Source organism: Vanacampus margaritifer, chromosome 4 (genome assembly GCF_051991255.1).
Source record: "Vanacampus margaritifer isolate UIUO_Vmar chromosome 4, RoL_Vmar_1.0, whole genome shotgun sequence".
Classification (NCBI taxonomy): Eukaryota; Metazoa; Chordata; class Actinopteri; order Syngnathiformes; family Syngnathidae; genus Vanacampus; species Vanacampus margaritifer.
The window spans coordinates 30,162,944-30,189,582 of NC_135435.1; the positions used below are offsets into that span (position 1 = coordinate 30,162,944).

Here is a 26,639-nt window from a genome sequence, read left to right on the forward strand (position 1 = left end):
CTGACTTTAAGTGAGAAGTCTGACTTTGTGATGTAGTGCTAAATCAGAATTCTGAGATTAAAGTCGTAATTATCATTTAAAGGTCAGAATTCTGAAATTAAAGCCAGAATTCTGAGATTAAAGCCAGAATTCTGAGATTAAAGTCAGAATGCTGAGAATAAAGTCAGAATCCTGCCAACCTTTTTTCCCTCTTCAATGGCCCTAATCCTCTCCCGTAAAAGCTTCTGTTTCTACATACATTGCAAAATTTTACATCTAGTGTCTGCTTTTGTGACTGCCATGCAACTTTTTTTCTGTAATGGCTACTTTGACATCAAAACTGCACATGAAACAAACAAATACGCGAATATGTCACTTTGTGTCCTCTGTCATGACTGAGGCACAACTTTTACAACAAAACACACACATACTGGAGATCAAAGTAGCTGTTTTTGGGACTTACAGCATGTCGGGACAATTCTGCGGTTTCTCCAACAGGCCTCCCTCCATGACGAAGCGCAGCACCTGCTCGTTGGACAGGCCCTGGTAGGGCTGCTCTGCCAGTGTGGCGATCTCCCACAAGACCACCCCAAAGGACCTAAACAAAGACAAATGTGCTTTTGAGGGCTTATTGGTGGCACTGCATGAGGCGGCCCTTGAGACCCGAGCATTTAGGGGAAAAAAACAGCTTTTGATCAGCTGTCCACTGTAGTGGTTTGATCAAGACTATTTTCATATACAATAATGCAAGTAGACTCACCAGACGTCAGAATTGGTGGTGAAGACGCCGTCCTTCAGAGACTCGGGTGACATCCACCGGACGGGAAGCAAGCCCTTCCCGCCTTTGCGATAGTAGTCCGTCTCGTAGATGTCTCGCGTCATGCCAAAGTCTACACAAACACACACAGGCATCAACAGTTTAGCTTAATCGTCATCGAAAACAGTAAACGTCACAAGCTCTTGCATATAAAACAAAAACATCGTCACGTCAATATGAACTGTGGGAGTGGCAAACGGTTAGGTTACGGCAACTTTGACCATCACTCCAAAAATGAGCGTCATTAAATTCCTCCGGGACATTCCTGAGAAATTGCGTCCCGTCCCTCTTACCTCCTATCTTGACGGTGAAGTCCTCGGCCACCATGCAGTTGCGTGCCGCCAGGTCTCGGTGCACAAACTTGCTGGCGTTGAGGTAGGCCATGCCGTCCGCGATCTGGCCAGCCATCTGGAGCATTTTCTTCAGGGGTGGCAGGGACAAACTCGACCACTGCTGCTGCAGGAAATGCACAAGGGGAGGGTATCAATATGGAGACAGTGGAGAACAATATTGCAGCGTCCAAAGCAACATCTAACGTTAGCATGTGTGTGATTATTTTTGTCATTTGATTTTGCAAGGCCCACAGAATATTGTGTTCTATTACTATAAAAACATGGAACCTACCAAAAGAAAGATTAGAATTCTACCTGTTTCAGTTTTGCAGCAATTAGCATTAGCATTTTTTGGCCATTTTCGGTCCTCCACATCTAACTCTCGTGAACCTTTTGTATCGTTTTGTTTCTTATTACCTCTTTGGGTCGGAGGGAGCGCAAGTAGCTCTTGAGGTCTCCGCGTGTCATCAGCTCCATGATGACCAGGGTGGGCTGACCCTGAGACACCACCCCCAGGAGACGCACCTATCACAAAAGGAGTGTGACCAACAAAAGAATGTACGCCATGAAAAAGTGTGTAAATGTACTCTGTGTGTGTGCGCACCACGTGATGACAGTTGAACTCCTTCATGACGGAGGCCTCGTTGAGGAACTCGATGCGTTCCCTCATGCTGGCCGACTCGTTCACTGTCTTAATGGCCACTTGCGTCTCGGGTTCATCCTTCACCACGCCCTTTGCGATGCCCTCGTACACCATGCCGAACGAGCCCTGGCCCAGCTCGCGGCTGAGGGTGATCTTCTCGCGCGCCACCTCCCATTCGTCCGGAACGTACACTGTGTGCAGGGGGAGAAAAGCGGGTAGCCTTAAAACAAAGGCTCACCACGGGTTTTAGACTGTAACTCAACTCCCCAAGAAGCCACCCATATAGTAACTCAACTCTTTGACAGGGTCCGACATCGGGACTATCATTAGCATTGTTCCTCGCCACCATTCCATGGTCCCGTTGCCGCTGTTATTAATCTATTTAGTGGCTAGCTGAAGTTTTTTTTTTAAAAGCTATGTAATGTTACTAGGGATAGGCGAGTACAGATACCAGGTATCAGTATCGGGCCGATCCCAGGCCACATTTCATGGTATCAGTATTCGCAACGAATTTTGTCAGAGAGACTGGGGGGAACGAAAGTTTTGTTCCATCCTGTGTGTCTCTTTATGAGTTAACACTTGTTCATTTCATTACTTCCGGCAGCGCCATTTTGGTGTGCGTTACTGAGAATAAGTAAGTATTCTTGTTGCGAGTAATATCACCTGTATCTGTGGTTCAAAGTGTGTTATATATGTTTGCCGTCACTTCGCCATGTTTAATTGCCTCGTTTACGTTTGCCACGCGCTAAATTTGCCTTGTTAACGTCATCGAGCTGCGGTGCTAAAAATAGAACGCTGCCGTTTACGGCCATCACAGACGCAAATTATAGCTCTTATACATACTACATGATTATATTTGTAATGAACGGAGAACGTGAAAACGGGAAACGGAAATACAGAGCAGACTTTCAAATTAAAAGCATGGGTTTCAAAACAATATACAATTAAACATCACACACTAAACAATGTGAGGAATTCTTAACATGGTAGATATTACTAAATTACTTGAAGCCCTATTGTATTGAATTGAATTTGAATCACTTCACTGTATTCCTTAAAAATAAATTGTACAACCACATATTTTGATTGGACTTCTTTTTCTGGCCACTGGGTTATTTGTTTCATCTTATTTATTGATTTTTTTTTTAAATTCATTTGATTGCGTGCTCTTATGCAAAATGACTTTTATGAGCAAATTGAAACAATACAATTGTCATTAATTTCATTAAATTTTAAGGAAATTTGCTGCAGTTGGGATATAAATATATTTTTTGTTTTAAATTATCAGTCATTGTTTTTTGGGGAAATTTTATGTATCATAGGTACTAATGGTATTAGCACTTGGTATCGGTGAGTACTGAAGATTTGAATATCAGTATTGGTCTAAAAAAAAGTGGTATCAAACATCCCTAATTGTTACACTTTTTTCAGTTTAATGATTTGACAGCACCTTCAGACTCATCCCCATGTTTTTATGGTGCACAAGTACTACAAGATTTTGTAGGAAACGTTCAATCCCGAGTGTTTGCAGTACCTACGCAGCACACCTTAAAGGCAACATGAGCGAGATGGTTATTCACATAACAATGTGAACTGCATTGAAACCGAAAGACGTTCAGCATAGTTCTCCAATTGGGTCCTTAAGAAGCCGTCTTGAACAATTTGGGAACTAGCAGAAGGGGCATCCATCGTACTCACTTTCAGCCGCACTGAAGTATTCAGGGTTGACCGACGCGTACAGAACTCCATTTCCAAGCCGATCACTGTTTCTAACAGCAAAGAAACAAGTGTCAATCACAAAGCACACCAAATCAATAGTTGAATAAAATGTCAAATAGATGCTTAATGGTATGTGGAAGGTAAAAAAAAAAAAAGACATTTAACCACATTTACAGTGCTCATCATGAATTGTGCATTTTGTCAGAAAATAATATAGCCTACACAGTCAAATTAATATTCATGGAAAGCCTATCAATTTGATTGATCATTTGTCTAAACATGCTGCATTTCACGACGACGCACCTTTTCCTGTTCAGGGCGAAGATTGCACCGACGAGGAGGCAGATGACCAAGATGATTGAGATGGGGGCTAATATGATGGCGTAGATGAAGTTTTCATAGCCTGATGGGTCAAGTATACAGTAGTCAATATTTTAGCTGATACAAAGTATACTGACTATTAACTCATTCACTCCCAGTCATTTTCACTTCGCTCCCGGCCGGTTTACTGGATTTTGACTGATTTTGCAAGGCCCGCAGAATATTGCGTTGTATTGTTATAAAAACATCGAACCTATCAAAAGAAAGATTAGAGTCTCTTCTTTCATCAGGAAAAATGTATATTTCTATCTGTTTACGTTTTGCAGCACACCGGGGAAAAGCGCCTTTTTTCAACATGGCCCTGCTTGATCTCTTATACTCAGCTGCCACCTGCTAGACGTTTTTGTAATAACTACCAATGCTTTAAGCGTTTTATAAGCCTTCTGTATGCTCTAGCACAAAAAAACATCTACATATGTTTTGGGAACCATGGCAATATTTAAAATAGAACGTTTTGATACGTCTTTGGGAGCAAATGAGTTAAGAGTGTGTTAATGTGTGTCTTACGTTCAGCGACATAGAGAGCTATCGGTCGCGTCCAAGATCCGTTCCCAGCCAACGACGTCGCTCGGACCCTCAACGAGTAGTTGCCCGGACTTAAGTTAGACAGACGGATGCCACGCTGTGTCCGATACAGTTGACCCGACACGCACTCATGCTTCTCAGTCTGACACACGCGCACACACACACACAAACAAAAGGAAACAGACAGACACGTAACCAACCAGACCTTACATTGAAAAAAAAATTCTCAAAGCGGAACAGACTAAGGGCTGCCGCAGCAAATTGGAGTATATTATTGTCGTTACCTCTGTGCTCAGTTTAAACTTGATCTCGTACATGAGGATGAGGCCGTTGGGGTGAGATGGCTCCGGCCAGCGTAGGAACACAGAGTCTTCCTGGCCATCCCAGGACACCAGGCCCGGAATGTCATCCGCCTTTTCTGGAAGTGAAAAGAGCACAGACACTCAGAACCACGTCGGCTTCAATACGCCAGGGTTGGGCCAGGTTTGGCACGGGAGCCACATAAGACCCGCTCCATAATTTAATTTGGCCCACCAAGCATTTATATTATCAAGACTCCTATTGTAATTTAGCCGTTTTTCCACCGATGAAATTGGTTAATTATAATTAATTATTATATAACTGGTTATTATTGTCAATGTATAAAAATAACTAAAATCTTAGTGTAATCTAACCTTCTTATTGGCTTATATTATTTTTAACAAGCAATTTCACATAAAGTACTAGTAAAATAAAGAATAATTTTTTAATGGTATCAATTTTTTTTTAAATTAAATATAAAAATATACTTTACCATTCTACTATTAAAAATAATTACTGTATTTTACATAAAATACAAAAATTTGAGTAAGAATAAAAACAATTTATACATTTTTAGTTAGTTATGTAAAATAAATTATAAAGCATAAAAATTTGCATAAATTATCATTTTATTATGAAACTAACAAATTTTAACTACTACTAACTAACTAATACTAACTAATTTCCTTGTTTTTCTAAAAATACAACATTAACAACTTTAAATCTTATTTCACTCAACAATGTTTTGTCAATTATTGCAAAATTATTAAGCAATGCAATTAAAACCAAGAATAACTTCCTGTAATAAAAATCAACTAGTTTATAATAAAATACAAAAATAGGGATTTTACATTTTAATATTTTTTTTCTTAGGATTTTTGCCATAAACAACCAGTGAATTTGATGAATACTGTTAACCGAATGAAGCGTTTAAAATATAATATTCTGAAAATTTCTCTCCACAACTGCTTTTTTTTTTTTTTTACCCCATCCATCTAAATGTGGCTCTTGAGCAGCATAAATTTCCCTACCATTAGGTTACACAAATGACTAATAACTAATAACTAATTGTGTTCCACTAACCTGCAGGTTTGGTTCTGGAGAAAACAAACTCAGCGGCGCTGCAACGCTGCACCTGTCGATTGCAGGCGTGAACGTCGATGCGGTATACGGTGAACGGCTGTAAACCGAAGATCTGCAGCTCGCGTTCCGTCACTGCTTGTTCCACAAAATCAAACTCTCGCTCCGCCAGCTCCGGGTCGGTGCCGCTGCTGTTGGCGGCAGCCTGCAGGGGAGGGACGGTGCTAGTGTTGGAGTGAGGCCGGTGCTGGCGTCGAGAGTAGGTGGCGTTGGCGATGTTGAATAGATCTCGACGACGGCGATCGGGTGGCCTGGAAAGACAGATTTCAAGATTCAGCACTTGAGGCCATTTTTGGTAGGCCGTAATGAGTAAACCCACAACAAATTGATGAACCTGTGGTCTGAAAAGACACAAGAAGTCTGGCATTTTGGCACATTTTTGCTATAAAACAACATTGGGTAGGACGTATTTTGTTGTATCTATGGCCACCACAGTCACTCAGTCAGGGCGTGTCTTCAATTGGCTACATTCCGTAACATGGAGTCAAACAGCCCAAGAAGAGTGAAGATTTTAAATGGTAAAAATATTGAACAGATTCAATATTTAAGATGGCTGGCCCGACTCCTGCTCAGGAACAAGTAAAACCGGGACAAAAACAGCGGCTTTTCTTTATGTAAGGCGCGCCACCCATATTTTTCACAAGGGGGTGCCAGTTCATTCCTGCTCCCAGCTTTATTTATTTAATTTTGTGACACTTTGATCATGTTGCATGATTTCAATTTTTTTTTGTACATTTGTTTTTAGAGTGTGTGGGTGGGAGAGGGGTGTGTGCCATCTATGTCGGTACGCCAAAGGGGGTGTGTGGGTTAAAACGTTTTTGAAAGACTGATCTCTAGGGGAAAAAGGAAGTGGGTTGTTTTTTAAAAAAGCGTCACAGGTCTGTTGTTGGTTATTTGTGAGCAGATGTCAGATGCAGTGAGGTTTGTTGTTCACTTTGGATCCATGTTGGTCTCACACTAGTCTTTCAGTGTGCGTGTGTGTGTTCCAGTGAGTCATCGAGTTGTTTTCAATGCTTTCCAGCCTCAGGGGGGGAGGACAACTAGTGAGCATTTTGTAAATAGATTCACCAAAACAGCACCAGTCATTTTTGTGGCGGGTCAACTTTGACCAAGAAAATGAAAGCACATCTGCCTGCAAAATCAAAAGCAAACTGATTTCCTCTATCTTCCCATTGAAAGAAGCTGTATAGAGAATTTACACATACAGTCAACTCCCGTTATTCGTGGTGGATAAAGAACGAGACTTGCTGCGATTCAATTATGTGTGTTGGTCTATCACATAAAATCTCAAAAATATGCATTCAAGATTGTGATTGCAAGGTCCAAAATGTGGAAAGTATAAATAGTTTTTCAAGGCACTGTAAATTATAAAAAATAATAATAATAAAAAAAAAAAGCTCACCTGGGTGTAAAGATGGAGTTGTGCAGGAAGTTCTCAAAGACTTTCCGGTAGGAGGCATCCGCCGCTTCTGCCTCCAAATCCTCCACCGATTTGGGGCAAGGGCAGCAGGGGCCCTTGTCGGGACCATCAGGGTCTGATTTTGTGGGCTTGGTGTCTTCGTCCTGGTCCCCCACCCCGATTGCTGCCATCCTTATAGGAATCTTCAACTCTGCAGAGGAGGATTGTTGTCATGAGGTCAAAAAGTCCGGCCCTCCATCCATTTTTTTTTGGGCGGTTCCAGGCACATTAACTCTTTTACTGCCAAAGACGTTAAATGACGTTCTGCAAAAACCTACGGAGGAGCGCCAAAGACGTTAAAAGACGTCCTCACATTTTTTTTTTTTGAAACGGGTGCTGGCAAGGCTTGCGGAGCTGTCCTGAAAGTTTCAAGCGGGTCTCGTGAGCCTAATGACTATTTTTGGTCCCTAGAGGGCAGCGCTGACTCTCTTTTGACAAGATCGGGTGGGCGTCAGTAGAGGCGGAGCTAGAGCGTCGAGCAGGAGACGAGAACGTTAGACAAAGGAAAAATGGCGACCGGCTGCGGCAGCTCACGCCCGAGCCGTTTTTTTCAAATTCAAAAAGAATCGACCAACGATAACGAGCACATTGATGACGACGATGATCATCATCGATGATGATGATGACTCCGTGGTTGGAAAGCATTGACGCGGCAGTAGGAGACGTGGGGGGGAGAGCTAGGTGGCTGAGGAGGAGCACACGGAGAATGGCGCCCCGTTTGCAAGCAGCTCAACACTTACAAGACTAAAGGCATCGACCAACGCTAAAAGTGCACATTGATGACGACGATGAACATCATCGATGATGATGAAGGTGAATCCGAGCTTGACGGCGAAATTGGAACCGCTGACGCGGCAGCTATGACGGCGTCATAAACGCGGAGCGCATTCGAGCACGCACAGGCGGACGTTCAATCGGACGACGGACAGTGCCCCGAGTCCAATGCATATTCATCGGAGGAGTGTGTACAGTCTGCTACTTGCTATTTATTCCCCAGAAAAAAAGGCCGTCAAGAAAGTGTAACATTTGCACGCGAAACGGACAAATGCGAAAGTGAAAGTAAACTGTTGTGCAAGTCCTGGCGTCTCCTTGCACGCAGGAGAGCGTTACAAAAAGAAAAACTGTATTTGAAACATCCACATAATTGTAAATAGTACCACAGTTGCACACATTTGTAAATAGTTTGCGAAATTGTTTTGTTAAATTGTTACACTGTTGAATGGAAATAAACGTATTTTGCAATCTAAAAACACTTTTTCATTGGTGAAAGCGTTTTACAGAAGTAAAGCACTATTTAGGTGTTTGTGGCATCATTCATGGACAAAAAGAAGTGTACAATTCACTAGAGTGCATGAAATAACATTGTTTCACAAAAAGCTCTTTTTCTCCGCTTTTTGTTTCAAAACAGAGAATTTCGGTGAAAGTAACCATTTTCTATTGTTGATTACTGAAGAACGGAATAAGGTAGAAACAAACTTTTTTTTCTGATGAAAGATGAGAGTCCAATCTTTCATTTGGTAGTATGTGTGTTTCCATAGTCCAAACACAACATTTTCTGTGGACCTTGAAAGATCAGTCAAAATGCTTAAATCGGCTGGCACTGGCGACATCCCGTTTCTGAAAACGTCTGGCAGTCAAAGAGTTAATAAAAATAACATTTGACATAGCAACACTATTTAATAAATCCCCAATGTATGTGCTTGTACAATGGCGTTTGTCCCGGTTGATGAGGGGATAGACACCTGCCATGACATCAAACTGAAGGACCTTGGGCCTTTTTTTTTGCCCTGTGGTACTCTAAAAGCAGATTTGGTGGCCGCTGAGGCAAAAACTCGGCCTCCTCAAGTTCACCAAAATCTACCTTTATCTGATACTTGATGTATATGTATTTTATTGCAAGTGTGTATACCTTTGGAGCAGTAGTTGTGCTGGTACAGTTCTCGGTCTTCGGCCTGCTGCTGCCAGCGTACCAGGTAGTAGGTTTGATTGCCGTTGGGGGACACTGGGGGCAGCCAGCGCACCACCAGCTGGGTGGAGGAGTTGGAGTAGGCACGCACGTCCTGAGGCATGGAGGGGGCTGCGGACGGATAACAGGCGGCGGCGTTTTAAATTATAACAGATTAAGTGGAAACTGAGAGGAACAGGATGAAACAATGAAATGAAAATATACATCTTATTTGCCAAAAATATTTAGACAGATATTTCAGGCAGAGTACCATTAAAGACTACTCCTCCAAGTGGGTTTACCTGAGGGGCTTGTACGGATGTACACCACCTTGCTCTTGGCACTGGGCACCTGCTTGTCATCCACCATGAGTGTGATGGCTTTGACGAAGACAGCGTACTGCGTCCATGGCTTCAGGCTGGACAGCAGCACGCCAGGGTCGGTGTCCTTGTCCTGGTGCAGCTCCACATCCACCATGTTCCAGCTGTTGGAGCCGCAGCCGTCCTGCCCCTCAAACTCAGTGATGTTCTGATACGGCCTACGCGAAGGCAGACGGGTAGGGGGAGTTCGTCAATAATGAGTGCAACTGCACTGAGTGATCAAAAGAAGGGAGGAGACGGTAAATAGAGACGTACGCCTCTTTGTAGTAGACGATAAAGCTGATGAGGTCTCTGTAGTCTCGGGGGCGGTAGCGCTGCCAGGTCAGCTTGATCCTGGTGCTGCTGGTGGTGTTGGACTTGAATTGCAGGATGGTGCTTTCGCCTGAGGGGGTAAAAGACAGTTCTTGAATCAAAGGGAAATCTTGCATTGACCTTAAAAGTCGTGAGATTCTCGGGGGTCCTTGATGTGTTTTTTCCCCCCACTGCACAGTGCCGTCCGCAGCTCACTTTAGCTTTGTTTAGAGTATCTCAGCAGAGTGTTAGAATAAATGGAATTAAATATTGTCTAAGAATTGGGGAAAAAATATGACAAAATACAAAAATATTATATAGCTAAAAAAATATATATACGAAAACATTAGAGTAAACAAAAAAAAGTTCATAAAAACGGGAAACATTTGAACTGCTCTGGCACGTACAGCTGGCTCTGTCGCCGTTGTTTCGGAAGTCGCTTCCGTCAAAGCGCCCCGGAAGGCCAGTCTGCTCCCACATCTTCTGGATTTCCGACAAGCAGAGCTTGGGGTTGGCCCGGAAGAACAGCTTCCCGTTCCTGATGGTAAGGTTGTGCTGCTTCCAGTCCCACAGGTACTGCAGCTGCTGGTTGTCGAACGCCGAGAAAGCGTACATGCTAGCGGGGCAAGCGAGGAAGGAGTCATCATTCAAGTTGCATTTAAACTCCTTAATCAGGGTATCACCAGCTCAAAAGTAGTAATACAACCATTTCATGCATACCCCCCATTACTGCTTCTAGTCCGAAGGATTGAGTGAGCATAAGTAATGAGCAGCACATGCTAGGCTACATCAGATTCTGCAATCCTTTAAATCTGCCTTTTTATTAGGAATCGCGTCTAAATCAGCCAAATGCACCTGGTTGTAATGTGGATAATCATAATGGCCTGTGTCTGAGGGCGATGTTTTCTACATTTTGACAACCCCCTTCTGAGCATATGTTTTTGCTGCAAACAAATAAAGTCATGTGGCAACTCCGCAGCATTCTTGCTCATTACCAGACACATTCCAATCCGTTTCGTCACCATTAATCATGGAGCGCCAGCGGGAAAATAAGATCCGGGGAGAAGGGCAAGGGGGCGGGAGGTGGCAATGTGGCTTTTTATGATACGTTGGGTACCACCTAGACATTCAGGAATGACTGCAATGTAGAGCCTTGAGACAGAAAGATTCTTGTGAGCTCAAGGAGAAACAAGGGGAGGAGGTGGGGAGGATGTTTTGCTGCAGTGGTAAGATAGCTTCTTGATTTGATTGAGACGAACTTTACGGAAAAACAACTAAACCGGTAATATTAATTTGAGTAAAATGAAGCCAACTACCATTAACATAATGATGCTAAAAAAATAAACACCGGGTCTTAGCTTATTTGATTTGTTTGTGTGTTCTTACTCATCGAGGAGTTCCTCGCCGTCGATGTATCGCAGGCTGCGCAGGAAGGCCAGCGAGCTGAGCGTGTGCGAGTGTCGGATGCGCACGTAGCCCGTCACCCTCTGGATCAATCCCGTGAAGCTCTCCAGCTCGGCCACCATGTTGTCTGTTGAGACACAATGTTAAAACACACTCACACACTTAATATTTATCATTACACTTAAAAAAAAAAAAATGTATTTATGACTTAAAAGTTTGGAAATTACACGGTCCTCAGACTTTCCAAGATCCTGGTCTAGACTGCATATGACATCACTGCGGATTGTAAAAAGTGTTTTGCTCTCATATGTTTACCTCAGAGCCACCAACCGGGAACTCCGCTCCACTTCAAAAGTATTGGAACGGTGAGGCCAGTTCCTTTATTTTATGCTGTGATGCAACACATCGGTAATAGATGGTACGGCTGTTTAGCAGTTCTGAGGTTAAAGATGCGATATTGACTCTCACTCCTTATTTGGAGTTTGCATGTTCTCCAGATGCGCGCATGGGTTTTCTCTGACTTCCTCGCATATTCCAAAAACATGCATGTTTCGACTCGAAATTGTACATAGGTGTGAATGTGAGCATTCGTAGTCCTGTCTTTATGTGCCCTGTGATTGACAAGCGACCAGTCCAGGGCGTACCCAAATATGGGGCTGGGGTTGTCCATTAGAGATGATTATTTGTTAAATTGTGGCCTAATACAGTACAAATTATTTTTGTACTGTTTTCATGGTATAAAAAAAATCCCAGTACAGACAAAACCATTAACCTGGCCAACAAGCTGAATTCTCGCGGTAATTCCGGAACTAACCGACTTTGGGAACTACTGTACATGAGGGGGCACTTTTAATGGACTGGACGCTATTTTCTGTCCGTTAAAGTCTGAGTACGTGGGTTGGTTTTGGGTCCATAAAAATCGAGGTTCCAGTGTATATCTTCGCTATTCGTGCCGTGTGCTTTGACTGCGTATCAATTCGCGGTAAGAAGCCAACATCAATGTGGTGTACTTACGTCCTCTGCGGATGTTGATGTGCAGGTTGCCTTTGATAACCGTACAGCCTTTCAGGGATTGCGCCGCGTCCACGGAGTCAATCACCTTCTCCTCACACACTTTATCGCACAGGCCGTCGCAGGCGGTGCAGGACATGCTGGAGACAGACAGACGGACAAACACAGGACTAAAACATACTGTCCTGCTTTCAAATTATTATTATTATTATTTTTTTTTTTTTACTTACTAGCAGTTTAAAGTCTGAAAAAAAGGAGGTTCCCTAGCAACTAGCAATAGTGAGATATTAATACATCTGTAATATTTTTCACATGTTGACATGCTAATATTTCTCAACCAGAATGGAGAGTTCATTTAATTGGTTATAAGTAGCTTAGCCCGCAGCCCAAAAACAGTCAACACAATCAGTGACAGTCATCAAGTTAAGGTCACCATTATCAAAAATTTTCAACAAAATGCTGCAATGTTATACATACCTAAAACACAATTTTTCACAAATTCACAAAGATGTTAAAATTCTTGCACTCTTAAATGTACAGACGCTCCCCACCTTACGAACGAGTTACGTTCCGGACGATCGTTCGTAAGGTGAATTTGTTCGTAAGTTGCTTCAGTGCTATATTTTGTATTATAATTTATGTTTAAAGCCTATATAAGTATATTGAAGGTTTATATAAGTATGTTTAAGGCTTGTACAAGTAACCTGCATTGGTTTGTACTGAAAAAAACTTTTAATAAAATGGAGAGAATACGTACAGTACTGTACTGTACTACGTATGTTAGAGAGAGAGAGCGAAAAACACACACAGTATGTACATGTACGTAATAAGATAAATAAAATGAAGTTTAACTTACTTTTGGAAGATGTACTCGATGCTTAAGGAGATGATGGAGGAGGAGGAAGAGGAGGATTTTATATCATGAGAGATTCTTCGTCGTCGCTGGAATCGGCTTCAAAAGTTATTTCCTGCTTCATGGGGACCGGCGTTTCTTCCTCCTCCTCCTCGCCACGTTGCTCAGCCTCCAATGAGCTCTCACAGCGCCAATCGTCGGTATTAGCGGCGGAAAGAAGCACTACGCGCAATACAAAATCTAACTTACAGCATTTCTTTCCGAACATTTTTCGACATACTGTACGCGCAGAAATGTTCGTATGTACCGTTGTTCGTAACTCGAATGTTCGTAAGTAGGGGAGCGTCTGTAAATGCTAGGCGGGCTGGGCTAAGCTAGATGCAGTGCGGAAGGCTCACCTGTTGGGGGTCGTACGCGTATACCCGAAAGGGCATTCCGACATGCACTCGCCTTCGTGGATGACGAAGCTGTCGTAGTCCGGCAGGTGGACTCTGGAGCAGAGCTCGGCGCTGACGCAACGCCAACCCTCGAACTTGTAGGTGCCAGGCGGACAGTCGGCCACGCAGCGGCCCTGGTGGTAGTAGTGCAAGCAGGCGGCGCAGGAGCCGTCGCTGCCTGCCACGACGCAGCTGCCCAGGCACTGCGCGTGGCAGCAGTCGCCGCTCGCTGTGCACGCTCGCCGCCCGCACTTCTCAGGGCACTCTGATGGTGAAACACAGAAATGAAAAACATTTCAATGCAAAAATGACTTTTTAAATTGGCTTGTCTGCAAATAGTTGGGTTTCTGGAGTAACTGTAAAAATGTATTTAAAAACAGATGCCTATGTTTCTCACAGACATTTGCTGACCGAGCACTTTCTGACAACAATAAACTACAAACATCCCCGCTAAGTATACAAATTGTTCAATCTGCTGTAGTGAGGGTCTCCGCATGTTCCAATATGAGGGCAAGTAACGAATAAGAAGCATGATTTACAGTCTCCAGGCGGAATGAACCGATGCACAATACGTCCAACCTCACTTTGGAATTTGATCTGTTCGAAAAGACTTGAGATGAAAAATCTGTAGTGAAAATGATGTCACACGCTTGCATTAACCATGTGTGCATGTTTTGTGTTTAAACAGGCTGCATCGTGAAGTCATGGGAAATGATGTGCTGTTTAAGTGATGCTGATTGATATGACGCACATGCTGCCTCCAACACCCACTTGCGCTAAGAGTGTTTTATTTATCCTCAAGAAATATTCAGCTCAGTTCCTGAGGGAAACATCATTTTGGGAATTTTCAAAATGTAAAAAAAGAAAAAGCGCAGCCCTCGACACAAGTTTCTCCGACAAACATGAAACCGGATGGACATGGCCTATCTAAACAGGAATATGAAAAAAGTCTCAAGGATCCAAACATGACATGGAACAGAAGGTCTGCCATCTTCATTTGAAGTAAACATTTTGAGGTGAATTACAAGGCTTCACCCAAACAAGTCCCAATCAGAAACAAAGATGGACATAAATTGAACAATCTAATGTATGCGGGCCATGGAATCAATAGTCGGCAAGTAAAGTAAACTCAGATGTCACCACAACACATGTCATTCCTTAACATAAAAACAACACAAAAAATATTTCTATGCCAACTGAACCCACAAAGCCACCCGATGGACCTGCAGTCGGTCCAACTTGACGACAACACATCATCAGTCAGTGACCATGAGGTGACCTTCACCGCTCCACCAATCAGAACCTTCCAAACTGTGTGGTCCCATCAGCCATTCAGCAGGCTGTTTTTGTGGTCGCGCGTCTCTCTTTGGCACACAATGTTCTTCCTCTCCCCACGCCCACCCTCCCTTAAGCCTCCTTAAGCAACCCTGTGACCTTACCGTAAGTTTAAAAAAAAAAAAAAAATGGTGACTAAAGAGCTGGGGTAAGAAAAAGGGCGGGAACCTACTGCAATACGCAAGTCTGACAAATAATGGATACCAGCTTTTGTGCTAACGCGTTGCAGGGCTGCTGCGACGCAGGAAGAAATACGGGATGGGAGAAGGTGGAGTAAGGAGGGTGGAGGAGGAAAGTCGTTTCACATGGTAGGCTTGCCTCCAAAAACGCTGAGGGTGGGACTGCCAGTAGGGGGAGTCGGCAAGTTATTCTCAAAACTAGTTTCACCCCCATAGGAAATATTGGAAATAGGGTCAAACTGTCACCATCATACAACTTTCAGTAATCTTGCCATGTTTAAGCAATTCTAGCATATATAATAGTCATGCAAATAAAAAATGTAAAAAGTCAAAATTTATAGCGATGTTAACCACTAGAGATGACTGGTATGTTTTTTTTTTTTCGGGGTTGATACCGATACTGATTCTTTGTAGACAGTCAAGGAGGCCGGTAATCGATATTTGAAGCTGATGTTTATTTTCAGTAAAAGTTTTTTTCCCCCCGTGTTAACTGTGCGGGGTTGTGCAATTGCCGAAAAAAAATTCCAACTATTAACATTGCTGAACTGTCTTAAAGCACGTGTTTATTTACCATTTCCAAATTTGCTAAATTTCATTATCTTTTTATATCTTAGACATCGTTGTTTTAAAATTCTAAAAAAATAAATAGATAGATAAATAAATAAAAATTCAGGGAGCTCCCATGATCATCATGCATTTAAAAGTTAAATGAAAACTTAAACAAGTAAATACCGCAGCTCCCTATAGTTATGGTAAACTTGCATGTATCTTTGTTTTAATTTCAAAGAAAAACAAAAGATGCAGATAGTCCCCAGGATTAGCAGCATTTATCGGCCATTAGATTTCTAAAAAATGGCAGATATACTGATTATTGGCCCGGTTGATAATCCCCATTAACGACGCCTTAAAATTAAAATTAAGTAAAATTGCTTGCCCTCTGAAGAAAAAAATTCAGAACTCTCATACAAGTAGGAGTACTATAAAGCTAACATTAAGTAAAACGAGTCAGTTTCATTTACTGACTGCAAAGCTATTTTCTCTTTCTTTTTTTTCTTAACTGTCCTATTAGGCTGCGTGGTCATGCAGAATAGAGTATCTGTATACTTTTTCATGCCAGAACAGATTTTCTGTGGAACTGGGGAGTTTGATATACTGCCTATGTGTTTATTTCTACTGTAATGGGGTTTGATTGGAAAATGCAGTTGGTCAGAACGTAAGAGAATAGAAGGTTTGACAGTCATCAAGAATGATCAATGCAAAACGGTGCTCGCTTCTGAGCTTTATGGCAAAAGCTGCAATTTGGTTTTAATAAACTTTTTTCACGTTATCATCATGGAGTGTCGTGCATAGAAATTTGGAGGAAAAAAAATAATTTATTGCAATCAGTTTCGGGATAAGTGTGTGTAACATCAAAAGCGAGGGGTGGGGGGTGGGGGGGGGCTGTTGTGAAAAGTTTCCGAATACAAAACACTGTACAAAGCATGACTGATGCTCTGATTAGCAGAGCGTTTACCTCTTCCAGTCATTTGTTAGAGAACGGTGTGGATCAAAAAGGATTCAGTCACAAATGCCTGCCCGGCGGGAAAGTATTCTGGGAACTCCACATCGGTCGCCAGCCAAACAGCGAGAATCTTTCTGGTCCGTTGCATCCAAATTAAGCTATTGTCGCGGACCCCAAATGTACGGCGAAAACAAGCAGACTCTTGGTCCTCGTCGATGGTGGTCTGCGTCTTCCTAATTTGTTCATGCTTGGTTCCCATCCGAGGATGATTCCTGCCTGATGCTGAGCTGAACAAACCTGCCCTGACTAGAACGCTACACGAAAACGTCCGTGTGATTACTAGCGGCGATGGTGGTGGTGTTTTCCATTGACTGAGCTGCCCAGGTGATAACAGGGATGTGATTTGACCAAAGTGAAATTATCTGAAAATTTAGCCGGGGGTCTGGGGGCCGGGCCCGGAGCTCATGGGTTTTCCGTGTTTTTAAGTACTTTCAATGCACTCACATGACAAAGAAATAGACAAAACAACAGCATAAATTTTCAATGTATATTAAACTATCCCATATAAAATGGCAGTTTTAGTCAACTCAAAATCAGTCACATTCAAAAACATTGGACTGCCTTTGCTTTTAAAAACTATCACTGAGAATATCATCATATCTAACTAATGTGATTACTAAGTTAACACATAAATAATGTTGAAGAGTTCAAATTTCATGAACAAATAATTGTATCATGACCAAATGAAAAGTAACTCATATTAGAGCATACCACAAATGTCTTTGTTATAGCAGAAGTTGTTATCTGTCGGAGTCATGTGCATACACAATGAACTACTAAAAAAAACAAAAAAAAAAAAACGGAAATTTTAAATTTTTATTTTTGGAGATAAAAAAAAGCGGAATTCCGCGAATTAGCGGAAAAATCACATCCCTGTGATAAACACTAACAGGCCCACAGGGATTCTTTAACTTTCTATATGACCTGGATTGCAAATGAACAATTACCCTCCCTTTTTCCCCAAAGAAGAGCCGAGCCATTACATCTTAATTTACAACAGGAGTGATGTCATTTGATACCCCTACCTTTTCATGAATAGTTTGTGATTATTGATTAAACATAAGTCCAATAGGAAAGAAATGTACATTAAACTTTTACAGGTGAACCTAATTGAAACTTTTTTAAATTGTTCAATTAAGTATTTGATGCATAACTTTCTGTTCTACAGCAAGGAGCTAAAAGGCGAAATTTACAACAGGTGTTTGATCCATGAAATGACCAATGCATTGATGTTTTTTCTGTGTGTATGGCGGGGGTGGGGCATTTTGGAAAATGTATGTTGGGAGCTTATCAGCTGTTTGTTTTTTTTATAATTTTTTTGATTACAGTACATTTTTAATTTATTTATTGTTCCCAATGCATTTTAATGGTTGTCAATTATATGCGTATTCCCACTATTCCCTATCCCCGCAAACACACACACACACACACACACACACACACACACACACACACACACAAAATGAGGTCTCGCACTTAATGTTGGTTTGCTGTTCAGCAATTTTGTGCTGTCCTTGGCAATGGTAATTGTGGCCCCTTCTATCGTTTAAGTTGCCCATGACTGGCTTAGAGTGTCATCAGCAGGTTGCAACAGAGATGATCGAGTCCCAGAAAGGCACATAAGTTGATGTCAAAGTCACTGAACCTAACACATTTATTGAGCCACCCTTTAGTTTGGTCTGTTGACATCCGGAACTGTGACTTAGCTGTAGTCCAATCCCTATTTAATCGTGATGGTTGTCAAGACAATTTGGGAGAATTTTCCCGACTTTGAGCGGTCTGGAGATCGGTCTCAATCAAAATAAATGGGGCCATTTGGTTGTCTTGTCCCATTACTAAGACTAAGTTTCCACCAATACACTCCATTGTCTTGGGCAGATTGGTCCTGTGTAAATATTTTATGGAAGACAACAACATCTGTAAATCTTGTCTACAGCAATGCTTTTGTTTTTATCTTGGTATCTTGATGTTTGATGACTCCTGGCAAGCCAAACACAAACACACATTCCACTTGACAGTGTGTTACGCCTTTGCTGTCATCTTTATTGCTCGGAGCACTTTGGCGCCGCCGTCTCATGGATGTGACCCGCTCCGCCGGACATCCAGATGCCATGTCGTTCATCGGCCGGGTCGGTCATTTCTCGAGCTGCGAAATCACTTTAAATGGAGATCTGCGTCCTAATAATGCTAGTTGGCCTCCGCAGTTAGCAGACACGCTGCTGGCGGCATCAAACATCGAGCGGCCTTAAACACTGACAAACTGTCCGATGCAAACAGAGCCGGCTTTGTGTGGGACTGGAAACAGTAATAAGTGGGCACATTGTGTTTTCTGTCCATCACCAATGCTGTTGCAGTGTTTATGGAGACTGCGCCGGTGCTGTTTATTTTCCCAAATTTGCTTGATTACTGGAACACACAGAGAAGCAAGGGGGATGTGTGGTGATGTCCTTAACAGACCTTAGGGATTTGTACTTGGTTAAGTTTTAGCTCGTGAGCTGGTCCGTTTTTGTACTCACCGTTTACTGGAGGGAAGTACTCTATAAGTAAAATCTGGAGGTGCATGGATTACCAGCGAATAATAATAATATATATTTTTTTTAATCCATAAAGTATTGATGAATGACTACCAGCGAATAATAACTCTTTGACTGCCAAAAACGTTAAATAACGTTTAGTAAAATCCTATGGAGGAGTGCCAAAGACGTTAAAAGACGTTTGTTTCAAAACAGAGGTGAAACTAACCATTTTCTATTGTTGATTACTGAAAAACGGAATAAGGTAGAAACAAACTTTTCTGATGAAAGATGAGAGTCCAATCTTTCATTTGGTAGTATGTGTGTTTCCATAGTCCAAACACATAATTTTCTGTGGACCTTGAAAGATCAGTCAAAAATGCTTAAATCGCCTGGCACCCACGGCATCCCTTTTCTGAAAACGTCTGGCAGTCAAAGAGTTAATAATATATATATTTTTTAATCCATAAAGTATTGATGAATGACTTCTCATGCTATTTTAATGGTGAGCCATTGATACATTTAAATCTGAATCCGCCCACATCAGATTGAGTATGCAAAAATGTGTCTTAATGTAGTGTAATTTGCCCAAAATGGCTGCATCGATCGGTGTGTTTTTTACTGACAAGTTTTGATTAGAAAAGATGGCGAGCAGTTGAGTTTGCAAACGATGAATCAACAATCGCCAGGGGGTTCACTGTACTACCGACTGAAATCTCATCACAGCTTATAGAGATCAAAACTGAACAAGCAAAGATAGTTGACATTAAATAATGCTGTTGTTGGTGAGACAATCAAAACGTGAAGCCTGATAGACTTCCTCCTCATTTGGGTCGCCCACCGCGAGGAGGCCTTCCACGAGAGATCTGTTGTCTGAGGCTTCTTCCGGATAATTACAGTCAAAAGGAAACAGATGTGACGTGCTCTCGGACTTGAGATTCCACTTTGTGACGGCCATTTGAGTCCGACTGAAGGATTGCAGAGACTTTGGATAAAACGTCTTTAGTATCTGTCTGCAGGGGTGGTCTAACAGTCCATAGATGAACATAAATGCAGCTCAATTGTGGAGGTGCAATAAAGACCCCGTTACCGACTATGCACAGGACTCTGCACATTCGCAAATGAATAAACATTTAATATTCTTAAAATTTTAAAAATAAATAAGCCAAGAAACACTGAATCCAGGACATCCTCTGTTATCTCCTTGATGTCTTTGTTGATGCCATGCCGCTTGGTGGCTTAATCTTTCCCTGTAATTCCTTGTAGCCAAAGCATTGAAGGTGACAAAGGGAAGCTATTTTACTCAGGCTCGTCTAAACAGAGCCAGCAGTTCACCTTGTGGAACTTGTTTGGAAAACACATTTGTCAGATCAGCTGACACCACTGGATAACCGGGAGACAAAAGACATTCCTGGCATCCCCCAACTGACTGCCCTGGAAAAGACATGACAAATAAAAAAGTGTTGTTGTTCCCACCCAGAGCCGGCGGAGAAGGCAGACAATGAAAAAAGAGGGTGTGTGAGGTTTTCAAGAAGCAATCACACCATGCCCGTAGTCCTTTATGTTTTAAGATGCTAGACTGATACTGTGATATTCCAGTGTAACAGGATGAAGATAATGTGCTGAAGGCATCACGATAGTTTGCACACAACTGTTCACATATTATAGTTGCCACATTCAATGCTACTTTGAATCAAAAGCAGAGCATACAATGCTGAGGCCACCAAACCGGGCCCGTTCAACACTTTAGCTACGCCTAGAAATTCTGTCCAGAAATATTATAAACAGAAATGGTAATGAAGGGCAGCCTTGGCGGAGTACTGTAAACGGATCCTACCTAACGGGTAGAGATGTTACCCCATACATCCAGAGCACGCAACATGACGACCCCCAACCTCTGGAAACCATCACCCCGCCGGTTTTTAATGCAGTGCCCACCTGAGGAAATCAATGTTGTTTTTTGGCTTTGCTGCATACATTCAGATTTCTTCAGATTCTCTCAATCTTTTGATGATATTGACCGTAAATTATGAAATCCCTAAATTCCTTGCAACTGTACGTTGAGAAATGTTGTTCAAAACTGTTGGGACTATTTGCTCATCCAGCTGTTCACAAAGTAGTGCAACTCGTCCCATCCTTGCTTGTAAATAACTGAGCCTTGTGGAAATGCTCCTTTTATAATTGTGACTTTCACAATCGTGTTCAGTTTTGTTCCTCCTGTCGCAGCTTTTTCACGTGTCACAGGCATCAAATATAAAAAGACAGAATATTTGCACACACAAAAATAATACTATTCATCAATTTGAACATTAAAAAGGATTTGCCAAATTTGACACAACGCCCTAAACTTCATTGGAATTGTTGTTGGTTCATACAATGCTGCTGACTATTCTTTGATTGGATTCACACACACATTTACTTTTTTTGTGTTGACATGCTAAAGCAGACTGAACAATCCCTGGAATTTAATGGGAAGGACAGCGGAGCTGGCATATAAGATTCCCGTAAGGCCACAGCAGACCTTGCTGGCAACCTTAAAAGTCATGCTCATGTGCGACTTATCACAACTAGACTTCAAGGCCTGCTTGGAGCCCATCCAGTCGACCTCGTTGGCTCCGATAAAGAGTTTCAATTCTACACATGCAGCCATTGCAATAATTAATGCCAGTATCCACTATAACATTTACACCACAGCATAATCAATATCTGAAAATTATGGTATAAATTAAGTTGAGAAATAAAGTCATTATAAAATACGGGGGAAAAAAGTTAAAAAAAGGAAATGTAAATTCAGGTAAATAAAAATAAATACAATTTTATTAATTTTTTTCCATTATTTCATATCACATTTTTTTTTAAAACAACCTTAAATGTGCTTCAAGTAGAGACTACACGCAAAAGCACATGGTGTCCCCCGCTACATACTTTTCTCATTTGATATTTTGTACAACCACAGAACAGAAGGTGAAACTTTAACCATTCCTCTGACAAGACACTCGAGCCAGTCAGAGCTCATCACAATCAGACGGTGTTTCGCGGATCCCAATCAAAGGCCGCATAATTACAGTGGCCCAGTCGCCACAACCAAACCAGTAATGTTCTCTTTCAGGCATTCCACAGATGGGTGTGACTGTTCAATTAAAGTAGCCATGAATGTCCCTGCTTTACACAGTCGACCCTATCATTAGCAGCCCAATCAGCCTCTCTGAACAGGTCGCATGCATGTGGATTTGAAATACTGACAATGCTGAAGGATTTTTTTGGGGGATATAAAAACTGCGGACAAAGACAAAACCATAAAAATGAGCATTTAGCGGTACTGATGACAACTGGTGGATTGAATCAATCGCAGTTACTACACACACTGTTAGGTACAGATCAGCATCCTTTACCTAAACCCCTTTTAGACTGCCTGCAAAAGCTACGTTTTTCCAGGACACTCAATGGCCTACACGTGTACATGCATATACGACAAGACTTTCCGTAGCTTCCACTACTGCAAGACAAAGAGAAAAGATGTATCACTTCAACAACACTTCCCTTGAAAGCAATTACCACCTTCCTATCAGAAAGTGCTTTGGCCCCATATGGTGTCATCGTGGATACTGCCTGGCCAATAATCGGTCTATCCCTACTGCAAAGAAATGCCACAATCCAAATAAATTCAAGAATAAATGGAGAAGCAAATTAAATGACATCTACCAGTGTGAAAGCCATTACAAAAGCTAAAGCTTTAAGACTCAGGCAAAGCACAGTGAGAGCCATTATCCACAAATGGAGAAAACATGGAACAGTGGCGAACCTTCCCAGGAGTGGCCATCTTACAGAAATCACCCCAGGAGTTTAGCTATGACTCATCCAGGAGGTCACAAAGGAACCCTGGACAACATCTAAAGAACTGCAGGCCTCCCTTACCTCAGTTAAGGTCCGTTTTCGTGATTTAACAAGAAGGAAAAGCCTGAGCAAAAATGACATCCATGGGAAAGTTCCAAGGTGGAAACCACTGGTGAACAATAAGAAAACATAAAGGCTCACAATACACATATACTGCAACATGGATGGATGGATGAGTGTCTCCTAAATCCAAGCAGGAAAGAAAGTGTGAACTGTGCCAAAGCATGCAGAATGAGCAGCACAATGTACAATGAGTTGAATGAGAATGGGTGACAAAGTTTCTTTTTAATTCTATTCAATTATATCATTGATGTACCTTTTTATAAAGTATGATATTATAGAGTGTGGCGGTATGGTGGTCTACTGGTTAGCACATATGCCTCACTGTAAAGAGGCCGTGGGTTCAAATCCAGGCTGCGTGTGGACCCCCACCCCCACCAATTAATATTTTAATTAACTAAAAATTTAAATAAAATGATTTAAATTTAATATATATATGTTTTCATTTTAATTTGTGCATGCAAGTGTATTGTACTTAAAAAGTTAAATACAACAGAACTGTATGTCCACAGTTATTCTTTCATGTACCACTAGAGGGCGACCGCAACCCATTTAGGATGTTACTACTACACTTGGAGAATCACTGAACACTCGAACTGTCCAGAGGTGTGACTGTCTCTCACGCTTCAGCACACCGGTAGCCTAGCTGAAGATAAGCGGTACATGGATGGATGATGGATTATTTTCAGGGTGTTAGTTTTCTCATTAGAAAATTCCCATTGCAAAATTTTGGGCCCAGAACAGAGTAATGGCAGTTCCATGCATTTCAGTGGGGAGAGGGAAAAGATGATTTAAATAAGCATGGTTAAAATTCAAACTCATATCTCAAGGCACCGCTGCATCATCCAATGTTCACAGAAAAGAGAAGAAGCATGTTTATAGTGATCATTGTTCCTTCCCTTACTGTATCCAACGTGACTGAGCCGTGACCTTAAAACCAAGGTACGAACAAACTCAACCATCATTTTTCAGCATAGCATTACAGCCCTACTAGTATTACAAATAACAAGGACCGTGCCAAACAACAAGCCCAAAAGAGCGACACTGACATGCAAACGGCAGTAAATGAAGCTAATCGCAGGCTGAGCAACAAGCCGATCCCTCTGTTTTTATGTGTAGTCCCTGTGGGCTGAGGTTAAAAATACAAAAAAAAAAAAAAGAAGAAGAAATAAAATCCCTTTCCCGTAAATCCCAGAGGACTTCCCTTTGTACTTTAATGATGTGCTTTCATCTCCTCCTGAGATACAAAGTGCCGGAAAGAAGAAAAAGAAGAAGAAAAAACCTCCCATACTTTTTGGGAGGTGTTTACCCTGCATGCATAGACATGGAGCCCACGTCGTGAGATGGGAACCTGCCGAAATGTCTGTAACGTGAGAAAAGACACCGAGACAAATAGGGGACGTAAACACACAAGAATGCCGCCCTCACCACAAAATAGAAAAGAAAAAAAAAAAAACTTTCCCAGAAGAACAAACACACTTTGAAGCACTGTTTCTTTTTTATACTTGTCATACTTTTTTGAATGAGTCAACGTCAAGGAAAGAAAACAACACTTGTGCTTTTATGGAGCTGATGAATGGACAACATACTCTGTAAATAGAAATGACTGAGGCACATTCAGACACGAGAGCTCAGATAAAACCGGAGCAGCAAACAAATGTGCTGAATAACCACCAAATAGGGATACAGTACAAGAATGAGTATCAGTGCTTAGTAACAGTACTTGGTAATGCAGATACCACATGACCAGCCTGCAGGGATGTGATTTGACCAAAGTGAAATTATCTGAAAATTTAGCCGGGGGTCTGGGGGCCGCTGGCACCCAGCTAGGTCCAGGGCAGTGCCCTGGTGGGGGGACAAGGGGGGCGAAGCCCCCCTGAGCTCATGGGTTTTCCGTGTTTTTTTTTTTAAGTACTTTCAATGCACTCACATGACAAAGAAATAGACAAAACAACAGCATAAATTTTCAATGTATATTGAACTATCCCATATAAAATGGCAGTTTTAGTCAACTCAAAATCAGTCACATTCAAAAACATTGGACTGCCTTTGCTTTTAAAAACTATCACTGAGAATATCACCATATCTAACTAATGTGATTACTAAGTTGACACATAAATAATGTTGAAGAGTTCAAATTTCATGAACAAATAATTGTATCATGACCAAATGAAAAGTAACTCATATTAGAGCATACCACAAATGTCTTTGTTATAGCAGAAGATGTTATCTGTCGGAGTCATGTGCATACACAATGAACTACTACTAAAAAAAAAAGATTTTTTTTTTTGGGGGGAGATAAAAAAAAAAAGCGGAATTCCGCGAATTAGCGGAAAAATCACATCCCTGAGCCTGACATCCTGTAGGCTTTCCAGGTAGAAGCCATGTCAGACGGAGTGATTTAAATGACATGGATGACAACAATTTCAGACTGCAAATGACGCTCTTAAAAATGGCTTATTAACTCCATTTGGCCGCTGACCAGCGACCACCATCCGGCAAGCTTCGGGTTTTTGCGAGCCCGGCTGCCTACTGTGCAACATACTGCTCGAATCCAGCCGAGCCAGCCGCGCTCACGTCATGGAGTCGGGACGAAGGCGGCCGGGGCGGCGGGCAACAGGCTGTAGCACGGCAAGTCGAGTAAGGAGAAGTAAACAGTGTGATAAAAACGTTGGTTTCCCCGTCACCATTCTATTTTATGACTTATATAGTATTCAAAATAAGCAGTCTTGCGCTTTTTTCCCTCACTCAATTTATTTCGTAGTTATCCCACAGAAGTAATATCGCATCTAATTAAAACAAAATAATGTTACTCTAAAGTGTTTAATTACTGTATTTACATTCAGTGAAACTCATCATGTTTGTATTTTTGAACAGTTTTACCAGTAATACAAATAAAATATTACCCCCCAAAAAATCCCAATTGCAATCCATGACTAACTGTTATACGAACTAATAAACTAATAATCTTAAAGCCTAACAAACAAATGTGACTAATGAACTGACACAAACAAAGTGATCAGAATATCAACTGAACAAACGTGCGAACGGACTAACGAACAAATAAACTGATGTCCAAATATTCTGACAAACTACCGGTACCAAAGAAACATAAAAACGTGTGAATGAGCAAATTTACGTGTGAATTAACTAATGATTAATGAACCAACAAGTGCAAAATTGATAATGAATCAACTAATAGAGTAAAAATATACAAACATGTGAATGGACAACCAAACGTGTTGAACAAACAAAAACTGTATTTGTAAATGACCTAACAAAATTAATTAACTAACAAACAAACTAAAGAATTTGCAAATGGACTAATAAACTGTAAGTAACAAATGTGCAAAAGGACTAAAGCAAATCAAACAAAACTAAAAGATTAACAAACACTGTTCAATAATTTCCAATTTTTCATTTTGCTGATGAACTTAGTTTATTTTAAGCAAGCAAACAAACAAATGCCGAACTACTAACA

At 41.5% G+C, this 26,639-nt stretch overlaps 1 protein-coding gene across 4 annotated transcripts in view; it reads right to left on the reverse strand.

Moving 5' to 3' along the window:
- The window catches only part of igf1rb (insulin-like growth factor 1b receptor), a 50,527-nt gene that overhangs the window by 6,092 nt on the left and 17,796 nt on the right, over window positions 1-26,639 (reverse strand). For 2 of the 4 annotated variants that reach the window (XM_077563046.1, XM_077563043.1), the window contains 18 exons: window positions 13,578-13,881; window positions 12,330-12,466; window positions 11,298-11,442; window positions 10,319-10,527; window positions 9,876-10,002; window positions 9,543-9,778; window positions 9,205-9,372; window positions 7,239-7,446; window positions 5,780-6,087; window positions 4,681-4,814; window positions 4,379-4,538; window positions 3,794-3,893; window positions 3,470-3,540; window positions 1,733-1,962; window positions 1,546-1,653; window positions 1,090-1,252; window positions 740-869; window positions 443-577 (listed from right to left, as the gene is read on the reverse strand). In XM_077563046.1, coding sequence (XP_077419172.1) covers window positions 443-577; window positions 740-869; window positions 1,090-1,252; window positions 1,546-1,653; window positions 1,733-1,962; window positions 3,470-3,540; window positions 3,794-3,893; window positions 4,379-4,538; window positions 4,681-4,814; window positions 5,780-6,087; window positions 7,239-7,446; window positions 9,205-9,372; window positions 9,543-9,778; window positions 9,876-10,002; window positions 10,319-10,527; window positions 11,298-11,442; window positions 12,330-12,466; window positions 13,578-13,881 — 3,073 coding nt within the window. The remainder of the gene's footprint in view (window positions 1-442; window positions 578-739; window positions 870-1,089; window positions 1,253-1,545; window positions 1,654-1,732; window positions 1,963-3,469; window positions 3,541-3,793; window positions 3,894-4,378; window positions 4,539-4,680; window positions 4,815-5,779; window positions 6,088-7,238; window positions 7,447-9,204; window positions 9,373-9,542; window positions 9,779-9,875; window positions 10,003-10,318; window positions 10,528-11,297; window positions 11,443-12,329; window positions 12,467-13,577; window positions 13,882-26,639) is intronic. The other 2 variants (XM_077563045.1, XM_077563044.1) reach the window with 2 other exon arrangements.